This window comes from Vollenhovia emeryi, unplaced genomic scaffold (assembly GCF_000949405.1).
Source record: "Vollenhovia emeryi isolate VEMERY1.0 unplaced genomic scaffold, V.emery_V1.0 DF939142.1, whole genome shotgun sequence".
In the NCBI taxonomy this organism is placed as follows: domain Eukaryota; kingdom Metazoa; phylum Arthropoda; class Insecta; order Hymenoptera; family Formicidae; genus Vollenhovia; species Vollenhovia emeryi.
The window spans coordinates 1,316,179-1,340,318 of NW_011967224.1; the positions used below are offsets into that span (position 1 = coordinate 1,316,179).

The 24,140-nt window shown below is 48.5% G+C and overlaps 2 protein-coding genes across 2 annotated transcripts in view; both read right to left on the reverse strand.

Moving 5' to 3' along the window:
- Nucleotides 1-9,488: 9,488 nt before the first annotated feature.
- LOC105566827 (GTP-binding protein Di-Ras2) lies at nt 9,489-16,080 on the reverse strand. The gene is made up of 3 exons (XM_012021165.1): nt 15,864-16,080; nt 12,934-13,152; nt 9,489-12,084 (listed from the first exon to the last, which is right to left on the reverse strand). Exons 1-3 carry the CDS (start codon nt 15,999-16,001, stop codon nt 11,851-11,853), a joined length of 591 nt encoding a protein of 196 aa, XP_011876555.1. The 5' UTR covers nt 16,002-16,080; the 3' UTR covers nt 9,489-11,850.
- A 6,277-nt stretch (nt 16,081-22,357) lies between these two features.
- The window catches only part of LOC105566833 (ARL14 effector protein), a 3,233-nt gene continuing 1,450 nt past the window's right edge, over nt 22,358-24,140 (reverse strand). Inside the window, exons 3-4 of the mRNA XM_012021172.1 lie at nt 22,671-22,933; nt 22,358-22,581 (exon numbers count right to left, since the gene is read on the reverse strand). Of these exons, the coding sequence (XP_011876562.1) occupies nt 22,488-22,581; nt 22,671-22,933 (357 nt within the window). The 3' untranslated portion in view covers nt 22,358-22,487. The remainder of the gene's footprint in view (nt 22,582-22,670; nt 22,934-24,140) is intronic.

Here is a 24,140-nt window from a genome sequence, read left to right on the forward strand (position 1 = left end):
TCGAAACGATGCTCTCTAAAAGCCAATCGGTGACTATTCACTGTTTTCAGTGATAATCCACTGAGTGATTTTTAGAGAGTGTCGTATCGATATCGAAACAGTCGAAACAGTCATTGACGTTGAAACTCGACATCGTTTCGACGTCGATCGACGAGTCATTTCTGACTGGTCTCATGAGTCGAGACCGAGGGAAAAACCGCTGACCAAAATTTTGCACGGCCAATGGCCAGTGAGCATTACTTGATCTTCTTTTATCTTATTTATCTTGTTTCATCTTTTTAATGTCCCAGCAAGGCCTAATGCTCAAACTAATGCCCAGTAATGCCGCAAATCTGTACACCACAATGCCCTCAGCGGTTTCCCCCTCGGTCAAGACGAAGGCTCAGGAAATGAGAAGGCGAGACATAAACATTAATTTGCACACGAAGATTATATGTAACGTTTGTTTTTCTCCGAAATTTACACTGAGAAAATGAAAAAGCGAGACAACTCCCTTTTCTTAAAAGGACAACATACAGTCTTCAACTTCGACGAGATCGATATGTAATTCTTACATTCTTCGTTGAGTTTGTTGCAGGAACCAAGTGACGAGGACGTGAGCAGGACAATTGGTGAGAAACGAGCCGGGTTGCCAAGAATCAAGATCATTTAATTCTCACGAGTACAGATTCGTAGCTGATTAACGATTCTTCGATTGATAATGAATGAGCAAATTTGTCGCAATAACAAGCCTATTTATCTCAGCGTGTATTGGTCGCTTATTTAAATAGATAATTAGACACCCTTTGCGCCATTCTCTACGTGCACTCTCGCAATAAATTGTGTGGAACGTGTGTATTTAGCGTGTACAGAGAGTGGAACGCGCGTTTTTTCTCCTTCGCCTCATTCTCACGTGTCCTTAACGCGTGAAGGAACTATTCACGCCGCCGAACGCTCGCCCGTTTCCAGTTCAGCAGCCAAAAACCTTCTCGAACTTTTAGACTCCGATCTGAATGACGTCGCGGGATCGATGCGCGCAAGATTAAGAGCCGCCGTGAATACAATCTTAAAGTAAGCTTTCAACTAGAACAACGCGGTGTTCGGAACAAATCTAACGTTTCGAATCTTAATTCAGCATTTCGATCGTTAATTAAATACGTCTGGATCGCTCCTCGTTTTGCGCAAGGAGAACTTATGCAATTTCGATAAAGTCTAGTCCTAATGTATTTTTATCGTTCACGTTCGAAGAAAATTTGTCGATTTCGAGGTAGAAATCGCAAGGAAATAAAATTAAGAACAATACGAGATTGTTAATACTAGCTTGATCTCAATCACGTCATTCAGCTCAGCTTCCAGGCTCGGAAGGTTTCAATCATCGAGATTCGTTCCACACGCGACCTTCCTCTCTACTCGTTCGTGTCTCCTTTATATATATTTCGTTCTCTATTACTTTTATACATCCATTCGCACGTCTCGGTTTTACAGGCTCGCGGCAAGCGATTCGCGATAAAGCGTTGTATGTCGTTTCGTCGCGCGATCAACGGAGATCAAGAAAAGTTTAACAAATCATTAATCACTTACAGCAAGCTTAAGTCTAAGCAAATGTGCGTCGAGGCGAATTCGTATTTTTTTTTTCATTATTTCTAGGTCGCCGCGCGAATTCGTGTATCTTACAAGCGAGGCTGCGCGGCTTCCGCGCGCACGATGGAAGTTCAATGCCGAAGGTGCACCGATCTTAATTCAGCGGGCCTTCGTAAGCGCATCGAATAAGTATACGATTTGTACTAAGGACGAGAAAGGAAACGGCTTCGTTGATGAAAATCTCCGCGCCACACAGTCGATTAAGATCCGCCAAGTGCAATACGAATTTCCCTCGACGAACGTAACGTAAGTTTAGCAGCAAGAACGACCGCTCGAAATCGGCGATACATTTTTGTACAGGAGAGCTCGTTGCATTTAAAAGCACATGTCAAAAACTCACCGCCTCGCTCGCCCCGGGTTCACAATCGACGATATCCTCCTTTCCTTCCTATTTCTCTCGGGTTTTTTTTTGCTTGGTTGATATGATTCATTGATATGGTCCGTCGTAAATTACGCTACTTTGTCGTCGTTACTCTGTTATTTGTGCGAAGAGAATTTCGGAGGAGTTTCCGCGCCTACGAGCGGCGGCAAAATATGCGCAACGCTGCACTTGTCGAACGACGCTTCGGGCCGGATTTCTTCTTCTTTTTTACTTTTTTTTTTCATTTGGAAGTACGTATTGAACTATCACGCTGATAATGGAGATCTTTTGCAATTTGTGTTTGGAATACGCTAAACGCGTCAGATCGCGATGAATCATACGAATAAAGGGGAGCAAACCTTTTTTCCTTGACGAATTTTGCCAGCGTCAGCCTCTACCTTCAGACAAAATGAGGCGAGTGTTTCGCGCTAAGGGCAAAATATTGAAGGGCCCGCTTCTGCCCTTGCGTTCGCTAGCAATCGAGAGCAATCGCTCCGCTTTTATTGATATGACCCAATTAAGTGGTAAGATAATTAATGTACATGTAATATTAATAGTTAACGTATATACAGCGATCGGAAATCATTATTTACAGAACGATAACTTTTTCACGGCATTGACATTTATAATAATAATCAACGACGATGACGTAACGGTGATAAAAGGTCGCTGCTTCGTTTCTTTTTTTCGGCGTTTACCGTATTCGAGATACCGTACCGCAAAACTCCCCCCGATGGCGCAGCATCAGGTTCGATATCGTTGAGATCGCGTTGCGTCAACGAAAGCGCTTTTAATATCACTCGAGATCCTTATACTTCGGTTACTGTCGCGATCGCGATGCGTTGTGTGTTTTCGTTTCGTCACCCGACGCGTGTATACGTGTGCGTGTGTATGTGTTTATGCATTACATCCGCTCTCGATCACACTTCGTCATTATCCTCGTCATATTAACAGAATTTCTAATCTCGATGTACGTGGCATCTCGTAGCGCCCCGATCCTCGATCGCTTCTCGCGCGAGACGATTTGATCCTCGGTACGATCGCACGCTGCCGTCCTAACTTAGAAAGCAGCGCCTCCCGGATTGTTACTTTCGAGAAACTGCGCATTTAAGTTAGGCCACCACGAAAAAAATGTATTAATTCTGAAATGAATTCTGCATACCCGGATTGAAATTTTGGCCCTATGTTGAACCTTCAATTCTATTATACAGTAGGACCTAAGACAGTAAAAGAGGTCGAACTACAAGTTCAAAATTTACTCCTACTTTAAACCTGATAGTGCCGGAAGTTTCTACTTTTGCCAATTTAGCATTAAAGTAGATCATTTTCAAGTAGGAGCGAAAGTAAATTTTTAGAATTAAAGATTCAAGGGGGGGAGTAAAAAAATATAATGTCATCAAGGTAGGTTATTGCTGATCTATGTTGGTGTATGGATCAGCTAAGTAGGTGCAAATTATCCTTAAAAGTGTCAAAATAGTAACCAAAATTTCGACTCGGGTATTAAATGCTTTAATACAACTTAAAGTACGGAAAACAATGTTGGCCGTTGAGATGTTAGAAAGGAAACATATAGGCAATGTGAGCCAACACCCGGTTGAGAGTGGTGAAAAATTATGTATAATCTTGGTATCGGCCAATTGTTAATGTTAGACGTCACATAACATCGCAACACAATCGTACGTTTCGGTCTGCGAAAGCGACCCTCTCCAATCAATTAATAATTAAACATACTTAGTCCAAAACATAAAATAACAAGTTGTAAGCTTTAATACGGTTTTTCGTGGTGGCCTTATAGCTATAAGAACTTAAATGCGCGTTTTCTCGAAACTGACAATTTGGGAGATGCCGCTCTCCAAGTTAAGACGGCAGTACAGCGATGGACAGAATGGTTGCGACAAGTTTCTTTTTAATGAGTTTAGGAACATGCATTTAGATTCGGGATTACGTTCCAATAAAACCATTTTTCCCCATGGAAAATGTTTCGGAATATAAACCTGAATCTAAACGCGCGTTCTTGAACTCATATAAAAAAAAACTGTCGCGCGGTTCTCTTTGCGAAAGTGGCGAGAGTCCCTAGACTATCGAACAAATTATTGAAACAAAACTCACAAATTCGACTGTTGATACGTGATGGCGCAAATTGATAGTTTCGCTCGGCGATTCAATCGTGAAACCCACGTGGCGGAGACACAAGCGACGTAAGAATGTCTCGCGGAGACGCGAAAAGCCACCCCGGACGTCGACACAATCCGGAATGCGCACGTACGTACGTATTTTCTCCCTCGTAACACCAATTGGCCCCATAAATTAAGAGGATACCGTGTCCGTGTAAGTTTACGTCCCAGCGAGAACACTAAAGTCGAATCAACGTCGAATCGACGTTAATGGGGTCGAAACCGCGTTCCCACCGTCTGTTTTCGAAAATAATTAAGTTTTGGAGCTTTATTTTTTGTAATAAAATACGTTCTGAATACTTTTAACATTTTCTGGGAGAGAATCTGTCAAGTTAATTTATTTAATACAAAAAATTAAGTTCCAAAACTTTTAATTATCGATAAAAAGAATTGTTAGACGACATTAGGCTGGCAGATGGTTTATTAGTTTAATTCCGACGTTTCGGCCATGCGGGTTGTGGTCCTTTTCAAGGAATTTAATAATCTACAAGTTTTTTTAGAGGACATTGCAACTTAAAAGCGTATCGATTGCAACATGAAATCATAAGTCAAGTTGCGTGCCAAGTGAAATTTTTTAAAGATTAGTTTCTTCAAATTGCCAGTATAATAATAAAATTCCAAATTTCATTCGACCACAGCTGGCCACATTTGTTAATTAATCGGCTAATGCAGAAAATTTATTGCGAAAAATATTACCGCAGCCAGTGTTTGAACCTGGACCTCCCTTCCTCTCTAGGCGGGCGTCTCGCCAATTCGACCACTGAGGCAGGTGGTAATATTTGTCGCAATAACAGTATAAAGTAAAGATGACATCCTCGCGTCTGTTTTTCGACTTTAAATTTTGAAAACTTTAAACTTAGAAATTTTCTACTTACACATATTACGTCATCGATATCAAATTAAAAACGGAGGCTTGACTCTTAATTAGTTTCAAAAACTGACGGTCGGGACGCGATTTCGACTCCGTTGACGTCGATTCGACGTTAGTGTTCTCACTGGGGTGTACGTTCATCCGCTCCTCGCAACCTGCCCTTGCCCTCTGTGCAATTTCGTCCTACCACTCTCCTTGCTGCCTTCGAGGCTGCCCGAACTCGTATAGTGTCTCTAATACCTCTCGCCCGCGACAAGATTTCATCGAATCTATTACGTGTACCTACACGCAGAGTGTCCACGCGACGATTTACCGCTGGACCGCGGATGCTTCGGCGAGAGTTCATCGGTCGATTTGTCTTTAAAAGAAATTCGTGCGGCAGCTGCGTCTTCTGGCAACGTTCCACTGCCGAAAGTCAACCGTCCGAGCGGTTTATTGCGACGTCTCGCTCTCCTCCGTTCTCTTTTCTTCCCCAATGAGAGTGCAAACGCACGATCTTCTCGCGCGCGAAGATTCTCGGTGGCGCGTCTTCGTTAAAGAGAAATCGGCCCCACGTCTAGTCCAGAAATCGCGGCGGAAAACACTCCGTATACACGTATCATCTACCCTACTTAGCAAAATTCTACATCGGTTCGTTCCCACTCCATCTAATATTAATACCGCGAGAAAACTGCAAGACAGTGTTGGAATCGATAAGATAAAAACCGTCGCGTTCCCTCGGAGCCTACGTGTGTCTCGAGACAGCGCGATTAGCCTACGTGTCTTAATTCCCCCTCGGCCAGCAAACGAAACCCCTTCAACACACGGAGAGACCGGTATCGTTACCACGTGTCTAATTAGCGCTGGCACAACCCCAATAAATAGTAACATTTGGGACAGCTACATCTGTGGTTGTCATACCCACAGCATTGGTATGATAAGTAGTGGAGGCAGCTATATGCGTTTAGCGCAAACTCCGTGAATGTTGCAACGCGAAACAATGTAGATGCCCCCACTATTTATACGGCAACATTTTAAGTTCAGTTATTTTTGCCTTAGCCGGTCTTTCCGTGCAGCTAAGCCATTAAAAAAGCGACACTTTTTCCCACTTTTCCTGTAAAGTTCATGTAAAGACGACAACACGTACGTGGACCTTTGTGACGAAGTCTGCGCGATATACGTTTGCATAATTGATGTCAATGTGTGTCTTCGTGTGTGTGTGTGTGTATGTGTTCCTATTTAATATATAATATATCCTATTCTACTAACTGGTATTCCCTACAATTACGGGATAATACTACGTGTGGCTCGTAATCGATCGACCAATTTGATAACAAGTGATTTAGAAAGTAGCGGCGAATGCTCTCTTCCCTTCCCGGTGTTTTCCCTTTCCCTCCGTTCCCGCCGCCACGCGTCTACGGAGACGAGAGAGCAAACGCCCGCAAAAAACCACCTCCGACTAATAATCCCCTAATAATAATAATAATAATAATAATTGTAATAATACGTACGTATGTATACACTTTGGTATCGGGATATATCTCTGAATATAGAAAATCGTATATACAATTTACACTTAGGAATGTTTTCTCTCTTTTTCTGGCGGATTATTAACGATCATTATTAAACACGTTACACGCTACGTTTAAATACGGCATACTGTGTGATTTAATAAACAAGGTCCTCGTAAAAAAGGGTTGCGCCGAAGGGTCGGCGCGAGGGATTGCCGTTCCTTTCTGTCGTCGGGAGGCGGGGGGTCGTCAGGCCGCTGACGTTTCGCCCCCCAGCGTCCCTCGTTGCTCGCGTAAGGATTAGAGAATCGCGGGCGACGCCGCTCCTCTCCGAGCACGGCGAGCGCCAAACGCAGGCCCGAACACACGAGGAAACTTGAGGGAAGTGGCCAGCGACAGTCGAGATCGCAAGCGGTCATCTTGAAACTTCAGCAGCGCTGAGAATTCCGACTGCTTGACAATTCTTGAGTCCCAGGGGCTAGTTTCGCGAACATCGGCTAACTGCTTAACCGTAGGTTAATTGATTCTCCGTCTCTTCTTAAATAATAAGATGGAAAAGGACATGGGAGTCGACTAAACCATAGTCAACGGTTAACCGACGTTTGTGAAACTTGGCCCGAAGTCTCCGCCGCTCGAGTCCTCTCGTGTGCCTCCAGCTTATACGATAACGCGAGTCCGAGACGAGAGATTAGCGAGACCACCCGAACGGAAGGGGGAAGGAAGGAGGGAGGGACGTTCACCCACAGACCTCTAGCGGAAAGTCCCCTATTATGAGACAAGGCGAACGGAGATTTGTGATTGAATTTGAACGTTGAGAACCCGCTGTCTCACAATAGGGAACTCTCCTCCGCTACCGGCTGTCTTCGAGGTGTAAAGCGAGGCGAGAGTTCCGCCACGTCTTGTTGGGTAAAGAAAGTCAGTGACACACCGCGACGCACACCACTTAATTTATCTAACGGGAGGTGGCGGGACTCTTGCCTCGCCTTTCAGCTCGAGGATAAGCAGTCCGGCGGTGCGTATAGAGGTCCGCGGCGTTTACCGTGCTCGGCTGAGCGGCGTCGCGCGGAAACGTACCGTACGACGACAATGGCGATAATTACCTAGATGAAGCGAAGTGAAGCACGCCTAACAATCGTAGTGTAGCGAGTAATACACGGCTACGTATAAGTGGGTATACAATCGTAACACGCGCGAGGACGACCTCGTTTCGCGGGCGCGCCGTGTCGCGAATATCAGCGGGGGACGATCCCAGGCTCGTTAAGCTATCGGTCGAACAGAAGGGAATGGGGATTCGTCCCTTAAAGCTTGTTCCGTCGTTCTCCCACTTCCGCCGGAAACGCACGGGGAGGCCGCCGTGGTGCCGCGTATGCCGGCCGGGCGACAGGTCCGGGGAGTGGAATTCAGGCGGGTCGAAACGAGCACGAGGGGATGAAGAGGGCGCGGGAATTTCACCAGCGCGCGAGATCGAGCCGCTCCTCTCGAACTTGAGGGCCCGATCGGGCGATTCCCCGCGGAGGAATTCGTAATATCACGCGCAACGAATTCCCGTCCCTCCTCCTCTCTCCTCTTTTTTTTTCCTCCTCTTTCCCGGGGGGGGGGGTGAGTTTACGCGTAATTCGTTGGATAATAGTCCCGAGTCCCTGCGAGTCCTCCGCGGATGTGTAGAGCAACGTCGAGACGACGGTGGCCGCCGCTAGGGATGGCCAGCTGGTGTCGATGCTCCGGACTCCTCGTCCAAGTCGACAGCTTTTATTATTTTCCCGATGGCATCTTCTTTGAGAAAGCTGACTTACAAACCTAGATTCCTTCTCCTGGGAACGGGCCGTTCGGTCGATACGAACGTTCTTCCGCGATCGCTAAATCGTACACGTCGAAAAAAAACGACTGCGTCAGTCTTGCAATTAATTGTTGGGTCTACGCGACGTTAATTTCATGTCTGCGATAACGTTCGTCGACGACCTTCCCCGAATGGCCGTTTCTGGCCTCGATGATCGCTGTAATTGATGGCATTCACGTTGCCGGCAACTGACGCTCCGGCCTGTGCTAGGGACGTATTGTCGGCCCGTTCAAAGGATGATCTCCAATTTCGAGTCGGATCGCCGATTAAGCCGCCTCGTGTCGCGGCACGCGCCCCGTCGGCCCCGCCGCGATATCTGCCGCGGTCGTGTTTAAAGCGGGGTCGCGATTAAATTATGCTCAGACAATGAGCAAAGCGAATTGTGAGCGGAGCGTCCGACGACTCAACGAGGAATCTTATCTTCTACCGCCCCAAGTTGAACGCGAACGAGCGCCGGGGGAGCAACTACGGAGAGAAAGGGGACGTGAGACGGCGATATATACGACGAATATATTATATGTGTGTACATTTTTTTTTATTTGGAATAAAAATCCGCGACTCACCCCGTACGCTCGGCCTCGGAATATTCCAACTCGGCGAGCCTTCGCGGGGGGGGGGCAGGGGGAGGGGGAGGGGGAGGGGAGACGACATTATTGCGAGAACGCGATATGTGTTAGCCTCGACAGGGCTTCGATTTAGGTCCTTGATGAGCGTATGCACATCACTCGATACACCCTCGAGACACTAGCCATCTCGAGTGCCGGCGGCTATAAATACGGGCCCTTCAACGCGGAGCCCGGTAGTCGGGACGCGTTCAAGTGCAGGCGGCGAGCCATCATCGTCATTATCAACATCATCGCGACGTGTGTTACATCGATCCTATCGACGCCCGGTGGACGCGACGGCGTCGCGACGTGGCCCGGGGAACGTGTATCGAGGAGGAGGAAGAGGCTCCGGTCTTCTCTGATATATCCGTAAAACGGGCACACGATGACAGGGGTGGGAGGGGGGCGGGGGGGAAGTCGGGAGAACACGCGTCACGAGGAACACTACGGATATACGTTCAACGATGTGCGCGCGAAAGGGAGGGGGAGGCGGACGAGGGCGGGGACCGGGGGGTGAGAACGTGATATAACTGTTCCGCTAATTGTCTCGTTAGAGGTTCCCCTAAGTGAGAACGCCGAAGAACGCCTCGGGTCGAGCCTTTTCCCTTGGAGAAGACATGAGAAACACTGCGTCGATATGGTGTGCAATCACATGTCACAGTTACAATTATCTCGTAATCTCTCGCGCCTGTCAACAAATCTGTGCCTACGTATATGTGTGTGTGTGTGTGTGTGTGTGTGTGCGCGCGTGTTTCTGTATAAATTTGCACGTTCAATGATACAAATTAATACGACTCGCGGGTTTCTCTGCGTATACACGTGTGTACGTGTGTGCTGTACGCGGACCTGTGTCATGTCTTGCTGCCCGTTTGTAATTCTAATTAGCTAGCATAGTCATTACAAAATTCTTACAACTATTCAACAAAAACCAATCTCGTAACAACTCTTATCTACTTGTTATTCGTCGTTCGCACACGCACTTTCACTCTTTCTTCAGCTTTCTCTCGCCCTCGCTTTCTCTCACATTTGGTCTTTCTTTCTCTCTGCTGTCATCCTCACGAAAAACTTTCACGCGCGCGCATTACACCGGTCCCTAGTCGTCGTGCGGTAGTCTCCGATTGCGGAGCATTGCGGAATTTTCATGGAAGGGCTATTATCGATTCGGCACGTTAGCTAAATTGAGGCGGTCCGCGAAAAAAGGCCGCGCCGTACGGCCCCCCCCCGCGTAGAGTAGATCCCTTTTAAAGCCCTCGCCATTCGGGTTCATATTTCTCAGCATATATTTTACCGGGATCCAGACACGGGCTCGGCGATAATTCACTCTTAACGATTTTCGCGCTCGGGCTACATTTCGCTGAATCTCTTTTCAACGTTCGTTACTTCCCGGAATTCGCATTTTTCTAACGTCCGCCCGATCCCCCGTGAATTTTCAACTTTTTGTTCTCCACATTTGATACAAAATTGGTACACGTCTTTTTTTTCACGGGATTCAGCAAATCGACCTACGCGGGGAAAAAAGGGGGCCGCTTCTACGGCTGCCCTTCGACGCGGACCGTCTCGATTGCGAGCGGACAAAGCGCGCTCGATCTTCCACGACAATTCGTTGTTTATCCGCGTGCAAAAGGAACGATCTTGGGCGACGCTCCAGCGGAAACCGACAAGGGAGCAACGGTTCCGCGAGAACGATTATCCCGATAATCGCCCGACTAAGCTCGATATTAATTTTGTAATCGTTTCACACGACGGTAAATCATCGGGGTCTTTTCGGCGCTGCGAACAAGAGATTTTGTAGAAGTTATTAATTGTCCGCTATTGTTAGACGGAGAGCTTGGAGTTAATTGCGACAAGAAGCGATTGCAACAATCGCGATAACTCGGCTTTTTGTCCCGCTACACCCCGAGGAATTAATTACAACTAATTACGACTTTTATATCGCTATCGTTATTATCATTCATTTACGTTACGATTAATATACGAAACTATATTTATGGGAAAAATGTTTGAAAAAGTACGCGCTTGTCACGAGCGACCGGATCTTTGTGACGCGGAAGAAACCCTTTCCTATAAAAATTAATCCTCCCGAAATGAAAAAATCAGACACTTCGATATCATGTATCTCGTGATATGTTACGATAAGTTTACAACGTTGCTGAGATCGTTATCGTCAGACTTGCGGTATCAGCGGCTGAGAAACGCGCGACTGTTCTCAGTGGTAAGACTTGGTTATCGTTGCTTTTGCCGACCCTCGTCGCAGATCGAGATTACCGCGGACGATTCCATGACGGAGTCAAGAAAAACAAGAGCGGGGGCTCGAGTAATTCGCCATCGTCGAGCACGGAGAAATTATACGCGGTCGAGCGGTCTATTGTGTATAAAGTGTCGTAACTCAAATTGAAACAAAAAAGGGCTTCACCGCCGACGAGCAACGCACGCACGAATTCGAGTAACTCCTTCGCGTTCGTCGACAGAGGGAGAGAGAAAAAAAAGCAAAGCGCCTCCTGCCTTCCTCGGGTCGCGCGAGGTTGACCCGGTTATCGAGAATTGAAAAGTTCTAAAACGTTCTCTCAGGATCCCTTAAAAAATTATCTTGAAAATGCCAAATCTCGCGGAGACATTCACTAGGCCCGCGTGCGAGACGAAGTACGACGCGCCGTAAACCTCTCGACGGATCTCGAAACGGGAGACGGGAGCCGCCGAGGGATTCGAGTCGCGAACAAGTCGTCCGTCGCTGGCGAAACCGGCTTGCGTAGGATACCATTCGGCGGTTGGCGGCGAGGCCGCGCGTCTCGGAGGACGGCGGGACCCGGGGAGGCGCGGGCCTCGTCGTCGGGTCGCGACGTAACGCGATGCGGATCGGAGCAAATGGCGAATTTTTCTTTCTTTTTTTTTTTTTTACATAACGGCACACTTCTCCTTGAGTCTTATCGCGTTGTTGCTCTGCACCGGCTGTAACGAGACCGAGCGGTTCTTCTCGAGGGTGAGCAGGTCCCGGAACAGGGCGTCCACGTTGTGATTCGTCTTGGCCGAGGTCTCCAGGAAGCCGCAGCCCCAGTTGGCCGCTTCGGCCGCGCCCTCGCTCATCGACACCTCACGCACCGACGGGCTCTCGTCGCACTTGTTCCCGACCTGAGCGATGAATCAACGATGGAATCGCTGGCTCGCGCAAAAACGACACCGGGGAGGAAACTCGAAACGGGTCGGGGGGGGGGGGCTTCATGCAGGAGTCCTCTCTTTTGTGGTAACCAAGTTAAATCGAGAGCCAATCTCCGAGAGAGTCAAATTGCGGGGAGAAAGAAATGGAACGTCGATTTGCAGCGTTAACAGTTTCCTCAAATTCCGTCCAATCTCATCCGAGAATTGTAGGAGGAAATGGCAACTTTGTAAAACTACTTTCCCCGAGTCCGTAACGAAAGAGCTGCCATCAATAGACGATTTTTAAAAGAATTTGTTAGAAAGATCGATACCGAGCGACTAAAAATTCAACGGGATGCATCGCGATAATGATAAGAATTCGTATTTTCGTTTGCATTCGTGCTCGCCCGAGCATCTTTTATCGAGTTGATAGCACGCGCGCCGAGTAAAATCGCCTGTTTTAAGGATATTTTTTCACGATTGCTCGCACGTTCGACGAAAACTCGTGAAATATTATTTATAGACGAAAGTCCCCTATTATGAGACAAGTTCCTAATATGAGATAGCGGGATTTCTGTTAAATTAATAAGCATCATCAATTTATTGCTCTTGAAGTGACATCAGTTTAGTGGAAAATTGATCGTTACATCTTGTAATTGTTGCCAAAAAAGATTTGCGATTGAAATTTGGACGTTGGAAATCTACTATCTCATAATATGGGACTTTCCTCCATTATTTATAAACGAGCGCGGAAACGTTCGTTGGTTTAGGTGCCGACTTCGGCATCGCGAAAACTGAAGCTGAATGCTGAAATAAATGGAGGGGTTCGCAGCGAGTCCTTACCAACATAATGGGTATCTGCGAGATATCTTGGCCCTTGAGCTCCCTTATCACGGCCCAGATCGGTCGTAGCTCCTCGAGGCTTTGCCGTGAGCACACCGAGTACACCAAGATGAAGGCGTGACCTTTGCTTATGGAGAGCCGCTGCATAGCGGGAAACTGATGGGACCCCGTTGTATCCGTAATTTGAAGTGTGCATATGTTTTTGTCGCAACTTATCACCTGAAATACCGTAATGCGGTCCATTGACTAGAGATGTGCGAATCGAGGATTTTACCATGTCGAATCGAGTCGAATTTTATTTCCTCGAACTCGCGCCGAGTCGAGTCAAAGGGCAGGAGGGCCAGATCGAGTTGTTTAATTCGCTCATTTCTACCGTTGACTTTGGGCCTCGATTGCGATTTGACTCATCGTCCGACTCGATTTGACTCGACTCACCGCTCGACTCGACTTGACTCAGATTCGCGCCGAGTCGAGTCAGAGCAGGAGGGCTGAACCGGATCGAGTTGTTTAATTCGCACATCTCTACCGTTGACTTGAGGCCTCAATTGCGATTTCACTCGACTCGTCATCCGACACGACTTGACTCGATTCGACTCGCCGCCCGACTCGACTTGACTCGGACTCGCGTAGAGTCGAGTCAAAGCAAGAGGGCTGAGCCGGATCGAGTTGTTTAATTCGTACATCTCTACCGTTGACTTTGGGTCTCGATTGCGATTTGACTTGACTCGCCGCCCGACTCGACTTGACTCGGAATCGCGCCGAGTCGAGTCAAAGCAGGAGGGCTGGTCAGCGCCGAATCGAGTCGAGTTAAATCGAAAAGGCCCGCGCGATTTCATCGGTGACACTTCTCGTCGCGCACACAGCGAGAGTCCCACCAGCGTCGTCATTGTCTTTATCATACAAGTATATATGTACACAAACGCGAACCGTGCACGTTCGTGCGCCTCTTATTAAAACACGTATCACATCTGTTGCACGTATCAATAAATCGTCACGCGCAAAATCGTCTACGAAATAGTTGCGTAACGGGTCGAAATAACCGAGTCATTGTGTCGTTGCTTCGACCGGTGCTTGTACGAATGATTCAATATCGAGGTGCGATTATTACGCGTGTATTGCCGTGGAATTGCCAAAAATCGTATTATCGTGCAGAGATCTCGGTCGTCACGCGAATCGCGGCGTCGTCGCGTGGAGTTGACGATTTAAATGGCCTGCCATTCTCTGCGTGCCACGTGCCGTGACGCAACGTGTCGCATATAGCGCGCAATTTAATCGGCGTGCATACGCGACGCTCCTCTCGCGGCGCACAAAACGCAAAGTAATCGCGAGCCGCGATGTGTGCGTGCATTTGCCCGATTAGCGTATATTATTACCACTAATTCTACCGCGCGGCTTAGCGGCGCGGATATTCTCTATGCCGCGGCCGCGAGTCATTTGCAAATTTTATGTTTCTGCTCGCGCGCACGTCAGTTCCGCATTATCGGCCGGATGCGCGAAGTGGGGAATATTAAATTCGCGAGTGGCCGAGCTATCGCGATCCCGATGGATGCGTGTGCCGGGGACACTGGGACGTCCGATTGATCGCTGAATCCCGGCTACTGCGGAAATTACCGTCTACGTATTGCACGCCCGGCGGTGCCGCGTGCGCGAGGTCCGTTTCGCGCGGTCTTCGTGACTAAGGCCCGGTTTCGCCAACGTCGCTTAACTTTAAGCTTAACTTAATTCGTTCTTTGCTCTCTAAAAATTAATCAGTGGATTACCACTGAAAACAGTGAATAGTCACTGATTTACAGTTGCAAGTATACCAGTTGCGATTTTCAGTGGTACACTTAGAACTGCAAATCAGTGACTGTTCACTGTTTTCAGTGATAATCCACTGATTGATGTTTAGAGAGTGTCTCTTTCCAACTGTTACTTCAGAAACAAACAAACATGAATTAAACCAAAATTACAGTTAAGCGACGTTTAGTGAAACTGGGCCTCAGGCCCGGTTGTTTCACTGTAAGCTTAGCCTAATTCGTTCTTTGTCTCTTTCCAACTGTTACTTTGGAAACAGACAAACATGAACTGAACTAAGATTAGAGTTAAGCGACGTTTGGTGAAACCGGGCCTGAGGGCCAGTTTCACAAACGTTGGTTTACTGCTAACCAAAAGTTAACTGATTCTCCGTCTCTTCTAGATAATAAGGAGTCGACTGAACTCTGGTTAACAGTTAACAGACGTTTGTGAAACTGGCCCTGAGCGGGAGTCGAGTCTGTCGATTTCGCGCGGTACACGTGCGCGAGGACGAGGGCGTCTCTAGCTAATTTTTCCGCGAGTCGAGATCGATAAGGGCTCGTGCACAATGGCAGGAATAAGGAACACGGAATTAAACATAAGGAATCAGGAATGAAATTTCGACCTACGGAAAGCCACACGTTCGCGGTAGAGCAGGAATTTCCCAACTCCTGGCTCTCCGTAGATCGGGATTTAATTCCAATTCCTTGTTCCTTATCCTTCTCATTACGAACGAGCCCTAAGTGGACAGTATCGAACGCGTCGCGATGCCGTACAAGTTTCATTAACTAGACTCGACTAATAAATTTACGATAACTTTGCGGGCAGAATCGTATCGTCGCCATCCGCTTATTACGGTCCTTTATAAATCAACTCGTAAAGACTCGAGGAATAAAAAAAAAACCGTCACTTTGATCGAGTCGATTCTTTGTTTCATTATCGAGTGGGGGGAAAAAAAGACACGAGGGAAAGAGAATCGGCGAAATTTCAGTCAACTCTTCTCCACTGGGAAGCGACCGTTATCTCCGGTCAATTAACGAAACCGATTACGCGCGTTCGGTCCCCGAGCACGCAGTCCCGCGCGAGAGAACGAAAAACGCGGCGCACGGTCGCGCGCGCTTGAGAGACGGGGATGTATGTAGGTACTCGCTTACCTGTCTGTAGGTGTCCTCGATGGTCGGTATGTAGGACTCGCGGAAGGACCCCTTCACGAAGCGCAGCACGAGGGAACTCTTGCCGACGCCGCCCGCCCCGAACACGACCACGCGATAGTCGTTGCTCTGCTCCGGCATCCTGACATCTGCCGTCCCGGCGACGTAAACCCCCGGCGCTCGGGGTCCGCGTGGAGAGAGACGACGCGGGGGCTGAGATGTGACGAGGGAGGGTGGGAGGGAGGGGGGGAGGGGGAGAAAGGGAGAGAGAGAGCGTTCGTGTGTGTGTTTGCGTGCGTGAGAGACGATCACCCTCCTCGAACCCCCGGTTGCACCGCCCGACCTGCACACCCGTACGACACACAAGTTATACCGGATGTCTCGAAGACGCGCATCCCTCCGACCGGCCGATCCGGAGACGATTCCTCTTAGCGACGGGGAATATCGAGCGGCGGTGCCTTCGCAATCGCGCGTCCTCGTGCACTCTAAGAGTCAATCAGTGGATTACCACTGAAAATAGCGAGTACTCACTGGTTCGCAGTTGTGAGTATGCCACTGAGACTTTCAGTGCACTGAAAAACATTTCTGGTTGAATATGTACGAATCAGATAATTCCTTTAGGATTTACCAGAATTCCTGTAATCCTACAGAAATTCTGGTAAATCCTAAAGGAATTCTGGTAAATCCTAAAGGAATTATCTGATTCGTCCATATTCAACCAGAAATTTTTTTCAGTGTGGTATTCTTGCAACTGTGAATCAGTGCGTACTCGCTTTTTTCAGTGGTAATTCACTGATTGACTTTTAGAGGGTGATCTACCGATCTACAGTGCGCCCTTCGCGTCTAGAAACATTCTATGTCGTAGCCAACTAAAAGTCAATCAGTGGATTATAACTGAAAATAGTGAGTGGTTCACAGTTGTAAGTATACCACTGAGACTTTCAGTGGTATTCTTGCAACTGTGAATTAGTGACTATTCTCAGACTTATTCTGACTATTTTCAGTGATAATCCACTGATTGACTTTTAGAGGGTGATCTACCGAAGCCTGACCTACAGTGCGCCCTTCGCGTCTAGAAACGTTCTATGTCGTAGCCGCAACTGAGAGCCAATCAGTGGATTATCACTGAAAACAGTGAAGATTCACTGATACACAGTTATAAGTATACCACTGCAATTTTCAGCAGTATACTTATAACTGCAAATCAGTGGCTATATTCACTGTTTCCAGTGATAATTCACTAATTGATTTTTAGAGAGTAAAGCCGTCGTCTGCAATAGGTGGAGTAAGCTTGGCGTAAGAAGTAAGAGTAGGCGTAAGAGAATTACTTCCGGTTTAAGAAAGCTGGAGTAAGGGCGTAAGCGAAATGAATTGCTTTTATTTCTTACGTTTGCTCTTACTCTTACGCTTACGCTCGACCAATCAGAACGCATAAATTATAAGTGTAGCACTCTCTAAAAATTAATCAGAGGATTATCACTGAAAACAGTGAATAGTTCACTGATTTACAGTTGTAAGTGTACCAGTGCGATTTTCAGTGGTGTACTTAGAACTGGAAATCAGTGACTATTCACCGTCTTCCGCGATAGTCCACCGATTGACTTTTCGAGAGCGAAGTAGAGTGTTTCCAGTCGCAAAGAGCACGTTGTCGATCGCAAGTGGCGATTAGCTGGACGACGCGGTCGTTTATCTCCCCTTGCGAGTTTCGGGAGGCATTCACGGGGCACGCGCCGCTCTTTCCTCGAGGAGGAATCGCCCCCGGAAAAGGACATCCGGTGGTAACGGGACACCCCATGTACAAGCGCGCACGCCATAGTCTCCGCTCCGCGCTTCGCCCACGCAGCTAATAATCTGAACCCACGAAAGGTTACATCTGTCCGTCCTTCCGCGCATATCTCGTGACGTATACTCCTCCGATGACGACACCCACGAAACCGCATCCAACCGTATGCGCCCCGTCCCCCCCCGCCTCTATTCGCGCTGCCTCATGCGGGTCTGCTCTCGTTCCTCTCCGCGCCTCTCCGCGCCTCTCCGCCCTATACCTTCCCCGCGATCACCGGATTTATACTGCTCGACGCCCGCGTGCGAAAGCGTGCCCGTCTCGCTCTCCGGAGAGGGCCGGCCGTGGAGAAAAGGCGCGCGAGTGCCGGGACGCGGGAGCGTCTCGGAGCGAGAGGGTGGCGATCGAAATTGAGAATTCTTGAGAACGCGAGACTGCCATTTTGAAACTCTCGGCTGCGAATGATCGATCGGCTTACTGTTTTTCAATCTTCGGCCTGCGACGAGTCGTTAGTCGGAAGCCGGAATCTCGTATCTCGACCCGTTTCCCGTCTAGGTGGAAGGAAAAGGACGTGTAGTCTTGACTTCTGACCAAACGACTCATCGTAGACCGGGCTTTTCTCTTTACTGTTACATCTCGGCCCCTTTTTCCCTCGCTCTTTTGCGCTCAACACGGTCCGAATACACTGGTTTCGTCTCCAGCGTACTTTTTCCGAAGCTAAGAAAAACTGAAGACGGACGAGAGAGAGAACGAGAGAGCAGGTCCGTCGTCGTTTAGCTGCGCGTTTCTTGCGCCTCGTGCATTTCAGATTAAACGGCGAGAGGAAGAAGCGACGAGACCGAGGATGCAACTGACCTGAGGATTTCCTCTCCCCGACAGTAATTTTATTCGGGATTTTGGTGGCGCAAACGCGACGAGAGGCGAACAAGAGGTGAACTCATTCGACTCGCGGCGTTCTCGTAAGCGAGACACGAAATCGCGGGGGGGCGATCGAGAATCTAGTGCACAACTAACGTTAATGACGCAACCCCAGGCCGGCATTACATTTGTCGTGCGACAAGTTTTTCCAAGCGTGCCGATCGGTCGCGGCAGAGCAGTTGTCGACTCCCTAGATATTTTCTACTTTTGCGGGCAATCGATACGCTCGGAAAATTAGCCGCACGACAAAGTGACGTCGCGCCCAATTACAAGCGGAGAAAATCTGCGCGATTTTGCAAGCCCGACGTCGCTTCGAAAGGGGGGCGAAGTCGCGCCCCCGCGAACGAGACACGGCCGAAATACCCTCGACAGCAGGATTTCCATTTTGAACGCCCGGGAACTATAAAGTACACCTCGTCAAACGTCGTGTTTGCATTGGCGGAAACCAAAGAGAAGCCGCTCGGCGTCGGAATCGCCGGGGCAGAATCGAGTCGGCGGACTCGGCGCCGGCTCCAATTCGTACGTTATCTCCCCCCCCCCCGAATTATTCGTCCTCGGTGGTCAGTTGCGTGTCTAAAGTATATCGAAAAAAAAAGCGGCTTTGTCTCCAACTGTCCTCGTAGGGGGGGAAAAAAAAACCTTCCGACGTTTTCACCGTCTGTCAATCTTGCGGTGAATGATCGCGAAGGCACGGGGGCGAGGGGGGGGGGGGCGTCCCAGCGATCCGTGGGAAAATACCGTTGCCGTGCCACCCCCTCCCCCGGGCCCCGCCGTGGCACAATTACCCCGATCGACCCCGTCCACCGTCACCGAGATCGGAATCGCCGCGCGAACGCGTCGGGCCCCGACGACCGGGAGACTCGCGGGCGCGCAGGCCGCGCGCGCGCGCGCGGGGGAGGGCGAAGCGAAACGCGGTCACGGGCCCAGAGAGCCCGTGGGGGGACCGAGCGAGGCGGCGACACTAACCCCCTCCGGGTCGCGGTCGTCTCCCGGGTCGCGTCGGTGTCCGACGACAGCGGCGACGTTGGTCGCGCTCTACGGGGTCGCGGGGCGAGGGGGACAACTCGCGGACAACGTCACGGATGTCGCGGCGCGACGTCGCGCGTTCCTAGGGCGAAGGGCGAAGGGCGGACTGGAGCGCCGACGGACGGGGGAGAAAAACCTGCCGTTGCGGTCGAGCGACGGGGGACGATCCTCCTGGCCTGCTGGCCTCTCCGGCTTCTTCCGCAGGCGGGCCGCGCTCTCGGCCGCGATCCGACGACTTCCTCGCGGCTGCCGCTCCGCCGTGTTAACCGCGCGCACGGAGCGTCGTGTCACTCGCGTTTGCGTACGCGTGCGTGAGTGCGTTGACGGCGTACGTCCGCCACCCCGCGCTCGGATGTGGACGGTGGACGACGACGGCGACGGCGGCGGTGGCTACTTCCTCGTCGACCGTGTCTCTCTGCGTCACGTTACGCGCTACACGTTACGCGTCGTTACGTTACGCCCGTTACGGGAATCGCGGCGTACCGACGCGACGCGGCGAACTAGGCGATGCGCGGCGCGGCCTCCCGAGCGTCAACCCCCCTGAAGTCCGTCCCGCTCGGCGCGCGGCCGCGGCTACCTTCGCGCGGAAGCGGCGGGCGCGCGCGGTCCCTCCGGGATCCGGACTCGCGCGTTTCTTTTTCTCTTGTCGCGCGCCGAACGACGACGGAGTCGCGCCCGGTGACTCTTCCGCGGCCGACGTCACCGTGTCCCGCGCGTTTCCGTATTTCCCTCCCCGTCCCGAGTCGCGACAATTTCGGCGACCCCGCGCGCGGTCGAAAACGAAGCGCGCGCTCTCCGCGCGTACGCGCGCGGCGCGTGCGCGGCCGTCGCCGAGTGCGCCGCGCGGAAAATCAATAGCGGTTTCCATGTGTGCGTTACGGGGGTGGGTGGACGCGCGCGCGCGGCCGGTGGCGTCAGCGGCGTGGCCGCGCGAGGGCGCACCCTGGGCGCGAATTACGGTTTCGCGCGGGCGGGGAGGTCGTGATCTCGAGGTGGACCTTTCTATTTTCTGTTAGTAAATGTGAACCGCCGGTTGATCTAACCGAGGTTGGCGAAAGAATCCGTTTCTACCAGTGCAGATTAACTTGTAATCTCGGTTTTTATAACTTTCTTCAATCTTTTTCTAGTTCTAAAGCCTGGCTTCGCCAACGTCGCTTAACTTTAAGCCCAATTCGCGCTGTCTCTTTCCGACTGTTACTTTAGAAAGAGACGAACGTAAACGAATTGTAAGATTAGAGTTGAGCGACGTTTGGTCGCGTTGTCGATACCGCGCGCGGCTCCGGGAACGTCGTCTCCGCGCTTCTTCAACCCCGAAAATTTCACCCGGCGAGACCAGGGCGATTTCCGTCCTGCGCGCGTAGGGCGGTCGCTCGGTCGAACGTAGGACCGTCTACGTTGGACGTGAGAAAACCACAATCTTTAGTCCCAGTCTACAATAGGGATTTAAAGCCCTAAGCCTTACGAAATTGACTAATCACAGTCGCGCATTCTATTCAAATTTGACCGTGATTGGCCAATTTCTCAAGGCTTAGGGCTTAAATCATCTATTGCAGACTAAGTCTTACTTGTCGGTGTAAAAGCTGAAGTACAGGCAGAATTTTTTAAAAATATTTATAGCACCGGTCGAACCGCGCGCCAATTCGCCGAGAGCGAGCGTCAGAGCTGAAATGTCGGAGCAAGAAATGGAAATGATTCATTTCTTTGCCCCTACTCTTCCCAAGTAGAACACGTTAGTCACGAAACCATCGAGATGACGTCATTTTTTGATAATTTTTTTTATGCATCATGGTGACGTCAAAATTACCCACCGACAGCACCTATTTGCGACATCTTTAAGCTATCAAATTGTTGTAAAAATTATCTTGTTTTACAAAACAGTTAATTAAATACTATAAAGCAGCTACTGCAATTTAGCCGATATTACCAAGTCATTTCTTTGCGTGTTGTGACATCATTAAGACATCAAAATCTTGTAAAACTGATCTTGTTTTACAAAGCAAAGCTAATTAAATATTATACAGTAAAAATAAATTGAAGTGATATAAGATAAACATAATATATGACTGATCATGTAATCTGTGATAATATATTATTATACACAGCATGTCATAAATCAGATGTCGATCATTTTATGACGTGAAATTTATCATTTCAATGTCACATTGACGTTTTCGTGATCTATTGCACATCTACTGTAGACGATCCTTGACGGAATAACTGCCTTTACTCTAACGTCCACGTCTATCAACGTAGTTTAACTTTAATCTCCATTTAATTTACCTTCCATCTTTCTTCCAACTCCTAGGCCCGGTTTCACACCAAACGTCGCTCAACTCTAATCTTACAATTAGTTTACGTTCGTCTCTTTCTAAAGTAACAGTCGGAAAGAGACAGCGCGAATTAGGCTTAAAGTTAAGCGACGTTGGCGAAGCCAGGCTTTAGAACTAGAAAAAGATTGAAGAAAGTTATAAACCGAGATTACAAGTTAATCTGCACTGGTAGAAACGGATTCTTTCGCCAACCTCGGTTAGATCAACCGGCGGTTCACATTTACTAACAGAAAATAGAAACGATGGTTGGCGAAAGACGCCCTTGGGATGATGTTTCACTTGTCGTGCGACTAACTTTTTGAGAATTTCTATCGATTGGCTAATGGAAAATTTCCAGAGGACTCTTCCATTCTGCAGTCTATCAATATGCGTGGTCAAACAAATTTCTCGTACTACAAATAGTATCCCAAATACATGTAAAATTATACAAAAACACTTTTTCCTTCTTTGCACGCCAAGGATTTATCAAGTATCAATCACGAAATACAATTTATATCAAAGTAGTAATAAAAATCGGGCGCATTCTCGGTTGCGCTTTATGTACAGATATTTACAGGTTCGCGTTTACGTTTCTCACTTCGTTTCGGCATCTTTCAGCAGTGGATTTTTCACCACAGAATCGGTCCCTTCGCTCTGGATGGTATCGTAGGTCCATTTGCGATTGTTTCTGAAATGAAGTCACGATTCGAATGGATTACCACGCGACAGAACAGTTCGGCGGTTCGCAGCGGACAGCTCGGGAAAGCGGAGAGTTACCTGCAGTCGTGGGCGCACTTCGGGGAGGAACATTTGGGACACGGGAAATGGCACCCGGGGCAGTCCAGATTCAGGCAGTCGCAGAGATTGTCCGACGTCTGTATGAAGATGCCCACGTCGTTGTACAGGTGCTTCCTGTAGCTCTGATACAATCGACGATACAGCTTGCGCTTCTCCCGCTCGCTGTGCTCTGGATCGAAATTTCTTAGGAACTTCTTACTAAGGTAATCCACAGCCTTCTGCCTCGAGCCCCTACTACTCTTCTGCGAACAGTCCAGCGATTAACCGTCTTCCTCTTCCTCGGCGGTCAATTGTTATCGGGGAAATGATTGATAGCCAATTGCGCCAATCCTAAACAAGTTCTAGATGAGGTTTATTCAACACATATCTTCCAGAGTCAGTTTTCTTCACCTTTCTCTCTCGCAAAATATATCACTTCGCTGATAGAATTTATAATAAAATTCTAGCTTCTCCTTTTGTGTCGACAGTAGAATGAAGAATAGCTATTCATTAGATACGTAATCAGACGTTTAACGGGCCAGTTTTTCCAACCTCTTGGTAAGATAACTGATAGTTAAATCATATGTCTATTGTCCGTTTCTACCAATGCAGATTAACTTTAGTCTCGGTTCATATTACTTACCTTTTTCTAATTCGTAAAACTAGAAAAAGATATAAGGCAGGTTGAACCGAGATTAAAGTTAAACTGCGTAGAAACGGGCACATCTTCGCCTAATTCGAAGGAAAAACGAAGACTTGCATATGATTTAACTAATAGTTAACTGAGAGATTGAGACAACCAGTAAAGAAAATGAATTATTATTAATTATCTGACAAATATCTTTATCTGGGAGATAGCTACTGGCAGGTGTGTGTGAAGAAACCAAGTATTAAATACTTGGGCCCGATGTCACCGAACGTCGCTTAACTTTAAGCTAAGTTTAATTCGTTCTTCGTTTCTTTCCGTTACTTTAGAAAGAGGCAAACCATGAATTTTGTTTGTCTCTTTCTAAAGTAACAGTTGAAAAGAGACAAACGAATTAAGCTAAGCGACGTTGGTGAAACCGGGCCTTAGGGCTGGTTTCACCAAACATCGCTTAACTTCAATCTTAGTTTAATTCATGTGTGTCTCTTTCAAAGTAACAGTTGGAAAGAGACAGGACGAATTAAACTAAGCTTAAAGTTAAACAACGTTGGTGAAACCGGGCCCAAACGCTTAGGCCCAGTTTCACCAAACGTCGCTTAACTTTAATCTCAGTTCAATTCACCTTTGCCTCTTTCTGAAGTAACAGTTGGAAAGAGACACAGAACGAATTAAACTAAGCTTGAAGCTTGAACAACGTTGGTGAAACCGGCCTGAACGCTTAGCTCTTTGCGAAGTAACAGTTGGAAAGAGACAAAGAACGAATTAAACTAAGCTTGGAGTTGAACAACGTTGGTGAAACCAGGCCTGGACGCTTAGCTCTTTCC

Coding starts and splice junctions, on each gene's coding strand:
- LOC105566827 (XM_012021165.1), bottom strand. CDS start 16,001: ATGCCGGAGCAGAGCAACGACTATCGCGTGGTCGTGTTCGGGGCGGGC. Junction 13,153..15,863: donor TCGAGGACACCTACAGACAG/GTAAGCGAGTAC, acceptor ACGGTATTTCAG/GTGATAAGTTGCGACAAAAA. Junction 12,085..12,933: donor CGCAGATACCCATTATGTTG/GTAAGGACTCGC, acceptor TTCATCGCTCAG/GTCGGGAACAAGTGCGACGA.